Source organism: Pipistrellus hanaki (genome assembly GCF_964339955.1).
Source record: "Pipistrellus hanaki genome assembly, chromosome: 3".
Classification (NCBI taxonomy): Eukaryota; Metazoa; Chordata; class Mammalia; order Chiroptera; family Vespertilionidae; genus Pipistrellus; species Pipistrellus hanaki.
In genome coordinates, this window is record NC_140505.1 from 24,390,643 (window position 1) to 24,409,643 (window position 19,001).

Here is a 19,001-nt window from a genome sequence, read left to right on the forward strand (position 1 = left end):
CATTTCATGGTTAGACAGTAAGCAAGCTGGGACTTTGTCTCCAGACTCCTGGCCAACATTCAGGCAGCCCACGGGGTCCTCTTCACTGCTCCCCTCATCACTCACTGCAGAGCAGCTGTGCCAGTGCTATAATGCCCTCTTGGAGAGATGCCAGGGTAAATTTACAATTCAAACACACCCAGTCCTTGGTCATTTCCATAGGTCATTTCTACTCTCAAAAAATAGTTAAAGTGAAATGCTTATTTCAGCAAAGAAATGTTTTTACATGGAATCCCCCTTCAATACTGCTTTTGAAACAATTCCTTTTCATGCGCTGAATAGTACTCAACTTGTTTGTTGAGGGAAATAGGGACTTTTTCCCAAATATTTTCAGTATTTATTTTGGTAAAGCATGTTCTGGCGCGGTGGGAGAATGCAGATAGGTTTTCAAGGTTTTCATCTGTAGCACGCTAGCCTGTTTGGCTCAGTGGATAGAGTGTCAGTCTGAGGACTGAAATGACCCGGGTTCTTATATATTTTAGTGATATCTGTCCCCAAGGGTACCAAACATTCAGAATCATCACCTCCAAGCACATAAAACTAAATTGGAGGTGATTAAGTCTATATCTAGAGGTACACTAGATAATGCATGTAATGAAATGTCCATGTAAATATACTGTATGTACGCATGTCTCTGTAGTGAGAAAACAGATGCTATGACTGAAGCTAAGAAGTGTAAGAGGATGGTGGTGTGGGGCTCCTTCTGTCTCAGGTTCTACTAATGTGTCAGTGTCACAGATATCCCAGTGAATGGGAGATAGATCCCGTGTGCAGGTTTTTAAGGAAATGGTCCTGAGACCCTCCCTGTGCCACAGTCTTGGATTCCACACCACAGTCAGATCAAAGCTATAAAAAAATGAGGAGAGTAGAGGGGATGGTGATGAGAGCTGTTGCCTGGCTCTATTGCCCACTAGGGGGAAGAGGAGGTTTCCAACTTACTCTCCAACCCTAAGCCTAGAGAAGGAACTTAAAGTGACCCCTAGAGAAATTTTAAACTATTCCCATAGCTGGAAAACACTGAGGATGGTGGCCTCACTCCTGCCCCAGCAAGCTCATGGAGATGTTCCTTCCCAGGAAACCGCTTATGAGAGCTGATCAGTGCTTTGGGGGAGGGGAAGAGGCCTTGCTGCATGGTTGGGATTAGCCTGCACTTTCAGAGTGCCTGAGGCAGGGGATTAGCAAGTGTTTCTTGTGGTCTAGATGTGGGCGTGTGCCAGAGAGTTGGACTATCTTCTACCTTCTGGGGTTTATCCAATAGGGCAGTGGTCGGCAAACTCATTAGTCAACAGAGCCAAATATCATCAGTACAATGATTGAAATTTCTTTTGAGAGCCACATTTTTAAAACTTCAACTTCTTCTAATGCCACTTCTTCAAAATAGACTCGCCCAGGCCGTGGTATTTAGTGGAAGAGCCACACTCAAGGGGCCAAAGAGCCCCATGTGTCTTGTGAGCCACAGTTTGCCGACCACGGCAATAAGGTGGGCTGGAGAGACTCAGCAGGGTGAGGAGGTACCTAGGGCTTCAAGAGAGACATTACTCATCTTTTCTTTACCACTGCACATTGCCAGTTAAGCAGGAAGATTTAATACTAGGTCAAGTTTGTACTGGCTAGTTTAATTACTGAATTGACACTGTGCTTAGAGGGCCTATGAGTGAGCTGAACAGCTCTGGGCCTGTCTAATTGTCATATAATACCAGGGAAAACTTTCTCTCCCTTAATGGAGAGATCAAAAAGACAGTATGGGTTACACCAGGACTGGGATTTATTCAACATCATGGATCTAATACGTATATTGATTTCATTCAATTTTTTTCTTGTTAAAATTGAAGATGCTATGTTTGGTAGTTGTTACTTTCTTTTGTAACTCAAAAATAAACTAATTATAAATCAATTAATAAAGAGTTCATTTTTATCATCCTGGAAACATATATTAATTAAATATCCTTTTAGGTTTTTCTAGAAGTAATTATTTTTGCCAAAACAATTGTGAACAGATAATAATCAGGTCAGGCATAAAAATATAGGTTGAGACAAAGTGAGAAATTGCTAGAGTTGCAGGCATACCACACTATTTTCCATTCTTCTTCAAAATAATAGAATCCAATATAATAAAAACCTAATATGCAAATCTACTGAAGAGTGGAATGACCAGTGGAACAACCAATTGCTATGACACAAACTGATAATCAGGGAGAAGATGCTTAATGCAGGAGCTGTCTCCTACCCGCAGGCCCCAGGCCAATCAAGGCAAGTGCCTGCAGGGGCCCCCAATTGACATTGTGGTCTCCTGACAGATCAGCCTGATTGCCAGTCAGGTCTAGGGATCCTACTTGTGCATGAATTTCATGCACCGGGCCTCTAGGATATGGATAAAAAGAGAAGTGATGATTGCAGGATGTAGGGAGAGCACAGTACGGAGAAAGTGCTCATTGAAATTGTTAGAGAGGAAAAAGTTTCATGTAGGAATAACCTGAAAATAGTCCCCTAAAGAACACCTATTTGTTTTCCTCCTACTTCACTGGCTTATCCTTTTCAGTCTCCTCTGCTGGTTCTTACTCCCTAACTACTACTACTACTACTACTACTACTACTTCTTCTTCTTCTTCTTCTTCTTCTTCTTCTTCTTCTTCTTCTTCTTCTTCTTCTTCTTCTTCTTCTTCTTCTTCTTCTTCTTCTTCTTCTTCTTCTTCTTCTTCTTTTTTTTTGAAAGCTTTATTTTTAAAAATTTTTAAATTAAATTATTATCTTTGTACATATACCATTGCCCACTCCCTCCCATACATGCCCTCCCTCCCCAGAGTTTTGTGTCCATTGGTTGTACTTATATGCATGTATATAAGTCCTTTGGTTGATCTGTTATCTCCCCCAGATCTCCCTACCCTCCCAGATGCAATATGACAGTCTGCTTGTTGCTTTACTGTCTCTATATCTATCTTTTAGTTCTTCAGTTTATAATGTTCTTTATCATCCATAAATAAGTGAGGTCATGTAGTGTTTCTCTTTCATTGACTGGCTTGTTTCACTCAGCATGATGTTCTCCAATTCCATCCAGGTTGCTGCAAATGATGAGAATTCCTTCTTTTTTATGGCAGCATAATATTCCATTGTGTAGATGTACCATAGTTTTTGGATCCAATCATCTGCTGATGGGCACCTAGGCTGTTTCCAAATCCTAGCTATTGTAAATTATGCTGCTATGAACATAGGGGTGCATATATCCTTTCTGATTGGTGTTTCTAGCTTCTTGGGATATATTCCTAGGTTACTCCCTAACTTCTTAGTGTTGCCTTAACCTCTCCTCTGATCTCTTTTCCATCACTCCTTTAGTGATATCATTTAATTTCATTGGTATAAATACCATCTTTACTCTGACTCCTAAATTTATAACTTCAGCACTGGCCTCTTCCCTGAATTCTGATCTCATATACCCAACTGTTTACTCAACACTTCAACTGGATATTTAAAATGCACCTCTAATTGAGGTCATGCAAATCTGAGGGCCTCATCTCCCAACTCAGTCCTGCTCCTTCCATTGCTTTCCCATATCAGTTAATGCAACTCCATCCTTCTAGTATTTTTACCCCCAAACCCTTACTGCCTTCCTTAACTCTTTTTCTCTTATACCCCCATCTATCCATCAGCAAAGCCTGGTCCCTCAGCCTTCAAAATATGACCAAAATCTGAACACTTTTTACCACTTCCATTGCTAGCACCTGGCCTCAGCCACCATCATCTTCTGCTTGGTCTATTGCATTAGCCTCCTAATTCACTTCCCTGCTTCTGGCACACCATACAGGGTGATCGTGGTAAAACATAAATCAGATCATATCACTCTTCTGCTCAAAATCTTCCAAAGTCAGTTAAAAGTCAAGATCCTTGCGATGATCTACAAGACCCCACACATCACATCTCTTACTACCATTTCTCTCACTCAGTCCTGGCACACTGAACTCTTTGATGTGACCAGAACCCACCAGGCAAGCCCTCAGGGCCTTTGCACTTCCAGTTCCTCATGTATCTGCATGGTTTGCCTCTCTCACCTCCTTTAGGTCTTTACTCAAATTTCACCTTCTTAGTGTAGTCTTCTCTGAATACCCTTTACAACCATCTACTTCCACCCATGCCACACTCTTTATTCCTTATCCTTTTTCCTTATTTTTCTCTAAAACACTTATTACCATAAAATATCATATATATTAATTTATTTTTGCTTATTTTCTGTATCCCCAAACTCAGTAGACTCTAAGCTCCATGATAACTGGGATGTTTTGTTTACGCTACAGTCAGTAAACTATACCAAGCACATAGTAAATGTTCAATAAATATTTGTCAGGCACCTAAGCACACTAACCACATTTTTTTCTTTGTTTCTTGTTTCCCAATCATCTTACCATCCAGCATTCAATCAGTATTCAGCAGAGTGAGATGTCAAGGTGAATTTTTTCTTAGACATATCCTCTTAGTTATACTTCGGGCTACTAAAATTCAAGTTTAGTGTGATTTTAGATTATTGTATAAATGAACTACAATTTTTTTGTATATTTAACTTGAATATTTCTACCTTAAATAATGACAATTTTTAATACACTATTATTTACTGAGTATCTACTATACACCAGGAGTTCTAGAAGCTAAGAATACAACAAGATTTAATGTTCTCTACTTAGTATATTAACTGTATGCTGTTGGTATCCATCTATCTATCTATCTATCTATCTATCAATATAAAAGGCTAAGTGACCATCACAACCAAATGGATGACTAAACAGGCTGTGTGGGGCGACCAGGCCAGAAGGGGGGGGCAGTTGGGGGTGCCCAGGCTGGCGGGTGAGGGGGGTAGTGATGAGCAACCTGGCCAGCAGAGGTTGGCAGTGAGGAGGCGACCAGGCTTGTGGGAGGAGGGGGGAGAAGTTGGGAGCAACCAGCTTGACAAGGGGGTTAGTAAGGGGTGATTAGGCCAGAGGGGGGGGGGGGCAGTTGGGAGCAACCAGGCCAGTGGGGGGGGGGCAGTAAGGAGCGACCAGGCTGGCGGGGGGGGGGGGGGGGGGGGTGGAGGGGGGGAGACACAGTTGGGGGTGATTAGGCCAGCAGTGGGGGGGGGGGGGCAGTCAGGGGCGATAAGGCAGGCAGGCAGGTGAGCAGTTAGGAGCCAGTGGTCCTGGATTGTGAGAGGGAAACCTGTGCATGAATTTTCTGCACCAGGCCTGAGGGAAACCTGTGCATGAATTTTCTGCACCAGGCCTCTAGTAGACAATAATGTGTTGGTTAGCATGTAGAAAAATTGGAACCTATTGTTGATGGGAATATTACATGATGTAGTCACTGTGAACAGTTTGGCAAAAAGTTAAATAGAATTACTTATGGCCTGCAAATGCTACTGCAGGTATATACCTAAGAGAAATGGAAATATAACATCCATGCAAAAACTTGTACAAAAATATTTATAGCATCATTACTTAGAAGAGTTAAAAGATGGAAAGAACTCTGATGGACAGATCAATAAAATGTGACCTATCCATGCCATGGAATATTGTTGGGCAATAAAAAGAAATAAGGTTTTGATACAAGCTGCATATGGATGAGTATTGAAAACACTATGGTAAGTGAAAGAAACCAGCACAAAAAGACCACAGAGTGTGTGATTCCATTTATATGAAATGTGCAGAACAGACAAATCCATAAAGACAGGAAGTAGATTAGTGGTTGCCAGGGGCTGAGAGGGTTGAGGGAAAACAGGAGTGACTGCTGAGAGTATAGGGTCTTTTGCGGGGATGATAAAAGTTGTCTAAAACTGACTGTGGTGATGATTGCACAAAAACCATTGAATTGTTCCCTTCAGATTGGTAAGATGTGTGGTATGTGAATTATATCTCAATAAAGCTGTTTAAGAAAAACTGTTCCAAAGGAGTGACCAAAAATGTACAGCCAAAACACACTGGGGGAAAGTGTTAAAGAGATATTTGAGGAGGTTAATTAGCAAAAATATTTTGAAGGCAGTCAATAAAGAGGTGTGATTTTTCTGGAGTTGGTGATGTGTGAAGCTTGTCAACTTTTATGAATTTGTATTTGAAAAGATCTTCTCCATTCTAAATAAATATTCAGTTTTGCATAAATAAATAAGTTATTCCACAATCTGTTATTTTAAACTGGTTTTCAGAAATGGGAGGATTAACTGTATGCATGAGTAATGCATGAGGGAATTTTAACTTCCATTTCAATTCTTTCGACCTCCAGCACCTGATATCTTGCCTACTTTATAGTTTCTCTTTCTTTCCCCAACACACTAGGCTCATGGGTAGAATGTGGGAAGGAATATAGTACTGAACAAATACAGTCCAGCCCATGCCTCTTTTACAGGCTGCTGTTCAGCTGGCCTGTGTACCTCCTTCCTTTTGCCAAGGTGGACCTTTGTGTATTCTGACACTGAATTTGAGCACTATTGTGATCATTTGAGCTGGGTACATGGGATCTCTGGGAGCTAGATTAGCAGAAATGGGGATTCATAGTTTATTTTCAATATTTTAAAAAGCCCAACAATAGTTATACACAAAATACATTTCCTTTGTGATGAAAATGAGAAATGTATTCTACTGCTTGCTTAATTTTTGAAATGCCCCTTTATTGAACCTTCACTATAGACCAGGAGCTGTACCTAATGTGTCATGCTAATCACAATTTCGCACGTTATCAATTATCCTCATTTTATAATCGAGGAAACAAGAGGTTCAGATTACAATATCTATTCCCAGGTCCCTTAACTAGTAAACTCATATACCTCTAGGTGCACTCTGCCTCCTATATGAATAGTTATCTGTGGGAATAGTTGGCATAATTTTAGATTCAGCTTAAAATCCTTTAGGAGACGTTGGTTACTTTTCCAATCAAAGGCCACCAGGCCAGTGGTCAGGTCCCAGGTAGGAACTATTTGACTACGTGTTCTTACTCCTGATTCCTTGTCAACAAAATCGTGAGATCCCCCAAGGTTCAAAGAAGGTAGGATTTATAAAGGAGAAATATACCCACGTGACTGGAGTGCTTTAAAACCTACACATCTGACCAAACTGCTGCTCTAGCAGGGAGTGCATGAACTTAGACCATTTTTTCAGAAGCTGGAATGAATGTGCATAAATTCATTCGCACCCTCATCCTGCTTCCTCTGGGAGGTGCCACTGGCTGCCTGGTAGATGTAAACCGTCAAAGCCCATGTTGGAGACTCGCTGTATTCGGTCCTGGTGGGCTGGTTCCTCGGATCATCAAGGAACTTACTCTCCATCTCCAACTCAAAGCTTGGCCATGTCGGTCACTTCCCTTTATTTGGGCATCTTTCACTGTCACAAAAAGTAAGTCTAGTCTTCGTGACATTAAAGCTGTAACACAAACATACCATAAGCACCACGCAACCGGTCCCTTGGGGTTCGACCTCTAGGCGCTCAGATGTGGCCAAGGGTGAACTGGAAGGTGAGGCGCTCCTTGGTTGCAATGACCTTACATGGGTGGTTTTTAGGTGTTCGAACCCTTCGCCGGAGGAGGGCGCCTTCCCCACCCTGCCTACACCCCCCCCCCCCGCTCCCCCCCCCCCCCCAAACCCAGTGGAAGAGAGAACTTCTCGGGACCAGATTGCAGGGTGGATGTGGGCGCAGTCCCCTCCGGCGGGCCCCGCCTCCAGGGGGAATGGACCTTTTAGGGGTCGCCCGTGGGGCTCCCCAAAGGGGCAAAGCGCCCCGCGGACCCAGGAGGCCGCCCCCTCGCGGCCCGGACCCGCAGGGAGTCCTGGGCGCCGGGCCCGGGGCCACGCGGGAAGGCGGCCTCCCTCCCTGGCCTTTCCTCAGAGGAGACACCCTCGGAGGAGTCTCTCACTTTCCTCGGTGGGAAAACTGCTAAAGACAAAGCAACAGGCAGCTTTCCGCCGGGCGCACGGGGAGCCCCGTTGCCCAGGCGTCAGGGGGACGCCGGGCCTCCTTGCCCCTCCCCCTCTTCCCGGGGAGCCGCCCCCTGTCCTTCCTTCCTTCCCCCCTCCTCTCCCAGGGGTCCCTCCCCCGCCCCCTCCTACTCCAGGGGCCCGCCCTCTCCCACCCCTTCCTTCCCCTCCAACCCCTCTGATCTCCGGCCTCCGCGGGGCACCGCCCCCCTCCACCCGCTCACCTTCCTGACGCTCCTCCCCCTCGTCTCGGCCCCAACCCTTCCTACCCTCTCCGCCCCTCTGCTTCCTACCCGACTCCGACCCCCCGCCCCCCCCCACCCCGGGGTACAATCTCCTCGGCCCTATTACCCCATTCTTCCATTAGTCTTCCCCACTCCTCCGGGTCCGCTCCTGCCCCGCCCGCCGCGGCGGCCCCGCCCCCACTATGGCCCCGCCCCTCCCCTCTCCTCCCCTAATTCACCGGCCCCGCCCCCACGCCGCCTCCGCCCCTCCCCTCCGGCCCCGCCCCCTCCGGCCCCGCCCCCCGCCGCCTTGGCGGAGACACGGCCGGGGCCGCGGCAGCCTCCGCTAGGGTGCGCGCCGCTCTCGCCGCCGGGCTCCGCGCCCGCGCCCGTCGGCAGTCCCGGGAGCCCGACCGCAGCGCGCCGCCCGCCCGCCCGCAGTTGCTCCCTGAGGCTCCCTCCCCGGCGCGGCGGCGGCGGGCCCGGCACGGGCGATGGAAGATGGAAGGCAGAGGAGCCGCGGTGAGGGTCCGGCGGGCCGGGGCGCGCGGGGGCGCGGCGCTCGCGGGCCGGTGGGGTCGGGCTCGGGCGGCTTTGTCGCTGCTCCGTCGGTGTCCGGGGTCCCGGGGCCACTCGTGTTGGTGCCTGAGGGTCGGGGTCTGGGAGCGCTTTCCCTTTGGCTCCCTCTCTCCCTCTCTCTCTTTGTGTGTGAGAAGCCGGGCAGGGGTAACTTTCCGGCGCCCCGGCTGAGGGGTGCGGTGCCGCCCCCCGCTTTGGAAGCCGGGACTTGGCAGAAAGTCCTGAGGTTCTGCAGCAGGAGAGCGGCGAGGGGGACCCGCTGTGCCCGTTTTGCTCGTGTAGCAAGGGGCGATCCCGTTTCTCTGGAAGGAAGAAAAAAAAAATCCACAAACTTGCATTGGGAGAGAACGGGAGAGGAGACTGTTCGGTCTGCTATCCCCGGTAGCTTTCCGAGACGTTTCATTCTTTTTCCCCCCGCATGCATGTAACGTTACCCGTTGTTTCCAGCTAGACATGAGGGCTGGCCAGTGATGTTATGAGATTGAAAGAAGGAAAATTGGAACGTGTGGAGGACGTGGCTTTAGCATGTTGCCGGCGACCTACATCATACATGTTTCCTTTTACCATCCCCCGGGATGTTAAGGGTGTTCAACCCCCTGTAAGGAGGCAGAGGATCTAATGGCCAGGACCATTTCATTTTTCCAGACACAGCGGGATCCAGGATTTCCACTCCGGAATAACCATCGAGCCGGTCCAGGTGTTGGTGTGGGGGAAGAGGGAGATCTGGAAAATTACTCTTAAGCGGGATTCTGGGAACAAATCAGCTTCAGCTCATTAACCGTCATTGACTATAATAACGTGCAAAGGACTTTGCACAGCCCCACGGCCAGGTGAGCGAGACAGGACGGCCGTTTCCTGTCCAGGAGCGTGCTCTCTAGGAGGAGAGACTTGCTGCAAAGGTTAGGATGGAGGAAGCCGGGGAAGCGGAGGTTCTGGCCTAAGGGCTTGGAAGTCCTCGGAGAGGAGCTGGCAGTGGAGCTGCATCTTGAAGGAGAGGGTTTGGCTGGCTTTTGGGGAGCGGGGGGGGGGGGGGGGGGATGTTCTCTGCTGAAAGAGAGGACCTGCACTTTTCTCTCCTCTTCCCAGAGATACTTTATCATCCTTTCTTTTCTGAGAGTGTTTTTTTTTCTTTTCTTTTCTTTTTACAAATCAAGGGGTATTTTAAAAAGTCAGTGAATTCCTCTTTGGCACTTAAAAAATGCAACATACTCAGCAGAATCAGCAGAACTGCAAAATAAACGTACACCTTCCCAACCAATTTTTAGTGGTTGGATGCATGTCCTTCTACAACTTTCTTACATCCTCCATCCAACAAATCATGTTTCACAGAGAGAGTGTGGGGCCAAAGTAGGTTTACAGTTGTGAATAGGCAAAACAGCTTATTGTATTATCGCTTATCGATGACTGCATTATTTTCTGGATGAACAGCTGTAAACCTCCTTTTGCCCTACCCTGTATGATTTTTTTTGTCTGGTTTGGGAAATATTTCACAAATGTATTCTTTTTTTTTTTTTGTGCTCAAAGGAGCAGAGTGGTACCATGGAAAGCACTTGGACTAGGGGCTTAATCACAGGGAACAACAATAGCCTGTAATTATTGGAATCGACTAGGTTTGGTCACTGACCGGGGAAGTTTTTGCCAGTCTCCTGGGCACATCATCGAACCTCTGCAGCTAAAACGTTCTCCTCTACAAGATGAGGGAATTGGGTAGATGAGCTCTCAGACCATCTGGATCTAGCTCTTTAAGGTTTCATGCCTAAACATGTACAGCATTACTTACTCAGGGATGCATTCTTACTTCACATTCTGAGTATCTCTCAGTTTTGTATGTTCCGTGAACAGATCAGCACTCTTTTTTTGGCCATTGAATGTGGGAAAGTGATTAAAGCTGCAAAGCTAAAATAACCTTATTTGAAGGTGCAATTCCACAGTTGAATGTTTTTAAAAAATGAACATCTGAGTGTCTGTTGGCTTTCAGAGAAGTTTTGTTGGTGCTGTTCACTTTATTTGTGACCAAATAATAAGACTTGCTTTACAAGGAATATTGTACTCCAGAGGTTTCATTTAGCTTAAATACTAGCCATTAAAAACACGGAATACCTTGGAAATCTTTATAGGATAGTCAGTCTTGGGGATTTGGAAATAAAAATGAGAGAAGACAGAAAATCAGCTCATTGAAAAAGGAAAATTTGGAGTTACTTTCCATGAATGGCTCTATTTGCTTTCTAAAATGTTGACATATCAATATTTGTTCACTAATGCTGATTGAAAATATGTGCATGTGATTTAGCCTGGCATTGCATTAAAAAAAAATACATCCAGGGCATCACTACTTTTAGAGGCGGTTTATTTTTCCTTAAGAAACTCTGGAATCATTTGTCACACATTATTCACACACTAAGACCCCAGTGTGTGTGGCAAGGGGCTGATCCTAGTCCGTCCCGGTTAAGAAGAGCTGGAGCAAAAACCGTGTGAACATTACTGTGTGTGTGCGCTTTGGCCTCCAGGCTGGCTTGTTTGAGGTTTACCTGAGGTGATGTTGTCATTGGGCAATTATGAAAAGAGCATTTCTCTGGGCTTGGGTTGGATTAGGAGGTGAGTAATGGAATGTGATCCTTCCTAATTTTTAGAAATGAATTCAGACACGATCGAGGTGTAAGCAGTTTGTGAAAAGTTATCCGGTGATCATCAGGAGGCGATCAAAATCAGGCTCAGAATGTGAGGATGTGAATTGACCTGAGGATGCGAATCAGGCTCACAGAAGGCTGGGGTCCAGTCTAATCACTGCTACGTTGAGGGTTCTCCACGTTCCGGGTTTCCTCTGCAGTCTGGGTCAGGCAGAGCTGATCTTGGCTTCCCTTTGCTGTGCACCAGTGGAGGTGACTTCTTCCTTATTTTAGGGGAGAATAGGATCCAGATGAAATTGTCCAGAGCTTTTGTTCAGAGTGTCCACGTCTCAACAGCTTGTATTGGGTACGTTACTGTAGGCAGGCTCAGAGGTTTGCTGGAGAGAACTTCAGCGGTGGCATTCTTTTTGAGTGTATGCCTTTGTACTTTTCCTGTGTTTCTGAGTTCTAAGATCGTCTTCCAAGGACATTTTCCACCCTCTCCAAATTGACTGGTGTTAGTTGCAATGGCAAGTGGCAATGCCAACCACTGTTGCAGGTTATAGTGGCGAAAAAGGATAATTTGCAGCATTATTAGGTGAACACGTTATACCTAAATCCACATTAAAAAAATTTGCATTGTTCAAAACTAAAGAGTGACTCAGATAATTAATAACTAATCTTTGCTTGTATTATCTTATTTATATAAAAATAGCACATGAGCCTGCAGTCTTTGTTTTTCACTGGGCCCAGAAGGTCAACAACCTGGGGCCCATTGGTGCCAAGCGGGCAGGGACTTTGTTGACACTCCAGGGCAGAGAGGTGGTGCAGCATTTTCTCTCTGGGGAGGCACCTATGGTGTGAGGGAGTCACCAGCTCCTCTCCCCCATCTTCACATGAGACCCCGGGCCTGCTTAACTGTGAACAATCATCTAGTTTTTTTAAAAAAATATATATTTTATTGATTTTTCACAGAGAGGAAGGGAGAGGGATAGAGAGTCAGAAACATCGATGAGAGAGACACATCGACCAGTTTCCCCCCGCACCTCCCTCATCGGGGATGTACCCGAAACCAATGCATATGCTCTTGACCGGAATCAAACCCGGGATCCTTCAGTCCGCAGACCGACGCTCTATCCACTGAGCCAAACCAGTTTCGGCAACCATTTAGTTTTAAACTCCTTTTCTCTGGCTGCAAGTCAGTGAGATGAATAATTTGTACATGTTCATGGGTATTTTACTATTTATTTATTTTCATTAAAAAATTATTTTTCCCTTGATTTCAGAGAGGAAAGGAAAGGGAAAGAGAGACAGAAACATCAACAAGGAGAGAGACTCCTTGATTGGCTGCCTCCTGCACGCCCCATACTGGGGATCCAGCTGCAACCCAGCCAGGCATGTGCCCTGACTGGGAATCAAACTATTACCTCCGGGTTCATAGGTTGATTTTGAACCACCGAGCCATGCCAGCTGGGCCATGTTCATGGATATTTTAAAAAGCTCATGACTGGAGTTTGGGAAGGTCAACATTTTGACCTAAGCGTGGGGCACTTTTTTTTTAACATAGTATTTTCATGTGGTTTGTCTGGGAAGCATTTTCCTTTAAGTTTAATCTTAAGTCCTAACTTTTGGAGCATGTTTAAGGAATGTTTTCAGGTATGATGCACTGTTACCAGCACACCTAATCTTTATTGAGATCTTATTATGTGCTTTAACACATATTACCTCCCTCTATTCCCCATGACAACCCCATGAGGTCAGTACTGTACTCTCTATTCTGAAGTCCGGAGAGGTTAAATGACATAGACGGTAAGTGGCAGAGCCCAGTGGAAACTCGGGCAGTCCAGTGTCCTTAACCACCATTCCGTGTTTATGCTCTCCAAGTTAGCATTGTGTGTTGCAGAAACTGAGCTTTTTGGTTCTAATATTTAGATTCTGTGGGTCTTGGAATCTGAAATTGAATGACTAATCCATCAACAACCATTATTTTTTTATATCTGTTGGCTCAAATAGTGGGACAAATATTGCTCTTTGGCTCAAGAGATAGAACTTGTATAATTTTCTACAGGGATCAATGTAGGACCACATGTAAGGACTTCCAAACAGTTATAAATAATTAATTTGAATTCAGAATGAAACAGATGAACAATTTAAAATAGAACGTAAGGCTAAACTACTTTAGCTTCCAATTACATCACCTCCTAGAAGTGATCTTCACTTTCCTACAACTGTAATTGTTGACCCAGAGAAGGCTGCCTTTCCTTGCTCCCCCTCCCCCACCCAGTGAGCTGGGACTTTAGTCCTTGTGAAAAGGAGTCTGAAACAATCGGGAGGAGAATAGGGAATGAGTAGGGGGAGGGGGGCAATCAAAAGAAGATCAGGCAGCAGCTGCGCCCTGCTTCTCTTGCCTTCTGTCCCCAGACTTTTGCTAAGGAAACGTGAATTATACTAGTCGAAGTGGAGCAGCTTGGTTCTTCCCATGGCTGTTTGGTCTGTGAACAAGGGGCGGGGTATAGAAATATTTCAATAGAAGCAGATGTAGCTTCTTTTGTTGGGCTTCAGGAGATTATCGGTGAAGGGCCCATTGGACTGCTTTTCTCTGTATATGAAAATTGACACGCTTTTTTGAATTTCAGTTTTCAACAACAGTTATTTTCCAAGAAGTTATTTGATAAGCGCAGTTTGGATTGAGTCATAGGACACCGAGGCAAGTGGAGACCGAGGTGTCAGGGTGAGCAGCACAGACAGTGCAAGAGATGATTGTACTTTTGTGTGATCAAATCATTCTCCAGCACAAGTTATACTGGGAAAACACTGAGAAATGGCTGCAGGCTCTGTGGTCTTCCATCCACCTTCCCTTCATGGCTATAACAGCTACCAGTAGTGGGTGTTGGAAGAAGCAGCAAGATGTTTCTTTGGTTCTGGAACTTTGCATTTGAATATGAGTTTCTTTGTGGCAGATGTTTATATGCTTCATTTCTTGGGGCTGAAGGATCCATGAGCTTTCTACCCCACCTGCTGAGGCTTACTTCTCCCATATAGGAAAAAAAAATCCCATCACTTTTCACTAGCTAATATCTGTAAGTAAACCAGAGCAGAAACTGCAACACAGACATTAATATGCTCTTCATGCACTCGTTAAGCAAATATTAAGTACTTACCATGTGCCAAGCTCTGGGTTAAGCTCCAAAAACCTGGACACTAACCACTAAGAAAATCTGCCAAAAACATTCAGAGGCACTTGGATCATACTTCTGAGAGATAAACCTCATGATCTGTGAATAGTAAAACTACTGTGTCTAAGAACTCTGAACTTACAAACTTTTATACGAAGTTACTGTAAGTCAGTCTTGTTCCATGGAACCTCATGCTCTTTGATAGCCAATAGGGTCAGGTAGCTACTGAGAGTACATTTAGTGGGTTAGGAAAATTTAAGAACTGGATTTTAAATTTTATTTAGTAATTTTGAGGAATTTAAGTAGCTTCACATGGTCAGTGGCCAATCTATTGGACAGCACAGCTCTAGAGAAAAAATGCTTTCAGAGATGTCATTGGTTGTCCTGGGCAGTCAATTTCCACTTGACCATCTGGTTGCTTATGGTGTGTTTACCAACTGGACTTCACTAAGATTTGAGTTTGGCACACATTTGCCCCATCATGTCTGATAGTTACAAAAGCAGCAAGAGTGTATGGAGGCATGGGATTTTAATGGAAATAAAGCGGAAGTAAAATCATTGAAAGTGAATAGGAAAAGAAAATGTATTTGAAAATTTTCTCCTGAAAAAAGAAAATGGATTGTGAAACGCATAGTATACAGTTGACAGTACTCAGCAAGATGGAAGAACAGCTTTTGATTAAATGGAAAAACTTCAGTGTCTGAGAACCTACTATTATATCAGTTCAAGAGATGGCTGTGAATTGTTTGAGAACTTACAGAGATGGTGAGGATGTTGTAGTCCACCTTTTTTGTTGCGACTTATGGATAGTTCTATAGATTCAAGCCCCTTTGAATCTGGATAGAGTCACAGAGAATATCCAGGTGGGTAGTGCTGGATAGCTAAGGGCTAAGGTCTTTCCTGGGACCCCTGCAAAGCTGTCTTGGAGGCCCAGTAGGTTTTCAGTGTAGATGAAGCTGACTGGGAAAGGTGCCTGAATAGCATAAATATTGGCAAGGGGTGTGCCTGGTTTTAAAAATACATGTTTTAGAGGTGCTTTTGCACCACGGTTGGGAATAGAGGATACACTAAGATGAGGAATGGAGAAAAGAAATCTTATTCTTTATCTCCAAATACTTAATAATGTTTTAAAAAAATGATTTTAGAGTGAGAGGAAAAGGGATAGAAACATCAATTTGTTATTCCACTGGTTGATTCTTATATCAGGGATTGAACCCGTAACCTTGGTGTTGGGATGACGATCTAAGAGCCTATCTCCAAATACTTTTTAGTGACAAATCTTGGAGATAGACAGCCACAGGTGCAGACTCTGGAGTTTCTCCAGGGTCAGACATTTAGGAATAGCCTTGAGTTTAGCATGTGTGAAAACATGCAAGAATTCTCATATTTACTAGTAGGCCTTTGTTGGAATACACTCCAATTTTGAGTGTTGTAACTTGTGGTGAAGACACAATGCCAAAATGTGGGAATAGGAAGAGCTGAGGAATAACATGAATTCAGTATTTATTATGTACCAGACACACTGTGTGAAGCACTGTGTGTATGTGAATTTATATCTTATATCTTCTTTACAATATTGTAAGACAGGTGGTGTCCTTGTTTTCAGAAGATGAAATTGAGGCTCATGAGGTTAAATGGGATTTTCTTTCTTTTTTTTTTTTTTTTGGTGGGGGGGGGGTCATTCTTTTTTAAATCAACTTTATTGAGATAAAATTTACATACCACACAACTCATCCACTTGGAGTATACATTCAGTGATTTTTTAGAGAATTGTGCATTCCTCCTTGTAGTCAACTTTAGAGTATATTCATCACCTCGGAACAAACTTTGTACACATAAGTTGTCACTTTCTAATCCCACCATTGCTCCATCCTCTTAACCAGGTAACCCCTAACCTACTTTCTATCTCTATGGATGTGCCTATTCTGCATTTATCATATAAATGGAATCATACAATATGTGGCCTTTTGTGACTGGCTTCTTTCATTTAGCATGTTTCAACACTCATCCATGTTGTAGCATGTATTAGTATTTCATTCCTTTTTATTGCTGACTAATATTCAATAGAATAGACAGGCCACATTTTATTTACTAATTCAGTAGATGATGGGTTGTTCCCACTTTTTGGCCATTAGAAATAATGTTGCTGTGAGCATTCATGTACAGGTTTTTGTGGGATATATGCTTTCATTTCTCTTGGGCACATATTGAAGAGTAAAATAGCGGGGTCATATTGTAGCTCTATGTTTAACACTTGGAGGAATTGCCAAACTTTCTTGGGGTTGAGTATTTTACATTCCTATCAGCAATGTATGAGTTTTTATTTCTCCATATCATCATCATCAATACTTGCTATTTTCTCTCTTTTTGATTTTAGCCACCTCAGTGGGTATGAAGTGATACCTTATTGTGGTTTTGCATTTCCCCAGTGATGTTGAGCTTCTCTGCATATGCTTGTTGGCCATTTGAATATCTTATTTGGAGAAACGTCTTTTCAGATCCTTTGACCTTTTTAAAAATTAGGTTGTCTTTAAATTGGGTTATTTGTCTTTTTATTATTGAATTGTAAAAGTTCCTTATGTATTCTGTATACAAGTTTATTATTAGGTAAACTTTTATGGGTTGTCTTTTCACATTCATGTTCCTATCCTTTGAAGTAAGTGAGTTTCTTTGTCTCAACACGAGAGGGCTTAACACACTTACAGGGCCTCACATATTTGCTGAAGTCAGTTGACAAAATGATTTGTAAGATGGTTTGTGTAATGAATATCATTCCTTTTGGTTTAGGTTGGGAAAAAAGGATGGGTTTAACCTTTGCCTAAGCTAAGCTACTTGGGAGGTTTGTAGAGCTCAGAGGATTTGAGACCTTTGCTAGTATGTGTAGTGAAAGGAAACTTTGGAAGTCCTCTCTTTTCACACTTTTATGCATTGAAAATAGTGCATTCCTCCTGAATTAGAACTGTTTAAAAGGGAGAGGACACCCACCTAGAAGACACCTCGTGATCTTTTTAGGTCAATCATTTATGGTCTAAATAGTGTTTCCCAAGCTTGTCTATCTCAAGGATCAGCTGGTTTTAGATTTCTAGGGCCACCTTTAGGTTCAGGTTCAGGTTCAGTAGTTGTGCGGTGGCACTTTTCATAATCACCCCCGGTGATGGAGATCACCTGAGAAACTGATCTAAACCGGTGATAATAATGACCTTTTAGCGGTTGCCCCTAGAACTTAATGAGGCCTCTTCAGTGGGAGTGGTTTCCAGGTGACAAACATCCCTCACTGAGGGTGATTACAAAGAGCCTACCCAGCCAGTCTGGTTACTTTGCTTACAGCAGCCACTGATGTTGATCCAAGGCAACCCAAATGCTCTTCCCCTCCCCTCATGTAGTAGAGATGGTTCTACTACAGAAATTTAAGCCAGACGAGATTGGGCGTGTTCAGGGAGAAAGAGGTGAAGGGATTAAGAAGTACACACTTGTAGTTACAAGATAGTCATGGGTTTATAAAGTATAGCCTAGGAAATATGTGGTGCCAATTGAGTATTAGACTTACCAGGGGGATCACTTCCTAAGTTATATAAATATCTAACCACTATGCTGTACACCTGAAACCAAAACAAAATATTATTGAAAGTAAACTGTATTGGAAAAGTAAAAATTAAAAAAACATTTTAAACCAGATTCACAAACATTTTCAAGTCCTAAGGTTGCCAGCACACACTTGAGAGTATTCCCCCCTCTTCTTTTCCTCCCTGTTCATGGTTTTTGTTTTGTTTTTATCCTTATTGAATCCTTGGAGGCCTGACATAGCCACAGACATCTCCATGAAAGCCTATGGGGAGAAGAAGGCATGGAAAACAAAATAGATGGCATTTTATATAACCCTACACCTTCTTGTTTTGGGTTGTTTTTCATGGTCTCCTAAAGAATTTGATAAATGTGAGGTTGGGCCAGCTCGTTTTAACGGGGGAGGGAGACTTAGGTGCCTGTCCTCTTAAAGGAGGGGTGGGATACATTTGTGGGCCCAAGAAATCATTTGGTCTGGCCCTGCCAAGGCATTAGGGGTGAGTTAATTAAATGTTCCACCAAATACAGCAGGCTAATTTTTAAGCTGATAATTTTGTATGGCCATCAAATGATACTATAACTATCCAAATGACCCTTGGCAGGAAAAAGGTTCCCCACTCTGTCTTAGAGGATACCCTTGTCACCTAGGAGCAGCAGTGCAATGTAGTGGTTAGAGTGTGCCTTGTCTCTGACAGACTGAGTGGCATCCTGGTTCTGCCACCTTCAGCGCCTTGGGTAAGGTATTTTAATGTCGCTGTTGAACTACCTCTTTACCCAGTGGGATACCTCACTAATGCTTAATGGTTGTGAAGGGGTTAGAACAGTGCCTGCAGTAAGGAAACTGTAAACTAGTAAGTAAGTGAACAGTAAGTGTGACCTGGGTGGTAGGTTATGC

General features: G+C 43.9%; 1 protein-coding gene across 3 annotated transcripts in view; it reads left to right on the forward strand.

Annotated features, from left to right (window-relative positions):
* The window catches only part of PSD3 (pleckstrin and Sec7 domain containing 3), a 412,571-nt gene that overhangs the window by 56,329 nt on the left and 337,241 nt on the right, over positions 1-19,001 (forward strand). Inside the window, exon 1 of one of the 3 annotated variants that reach the window (XM_084879791.1) lies at positions 8,508-8,706. The exons of the other annotated variants lie outside the window; for them this stretch is intronic. Coding sequence (XP_084735917.1) covers positions 8,686-8,706 — 21 coding nt within the window. The 5' untranslated portion in view covers positions 8,508-8,685. Of the gene's footprint in view, positions 1-8,507; positions 8,707-19,001 lie in introns of those variants that run through there. 3 annotated transcript variants of the gene reach the window in all.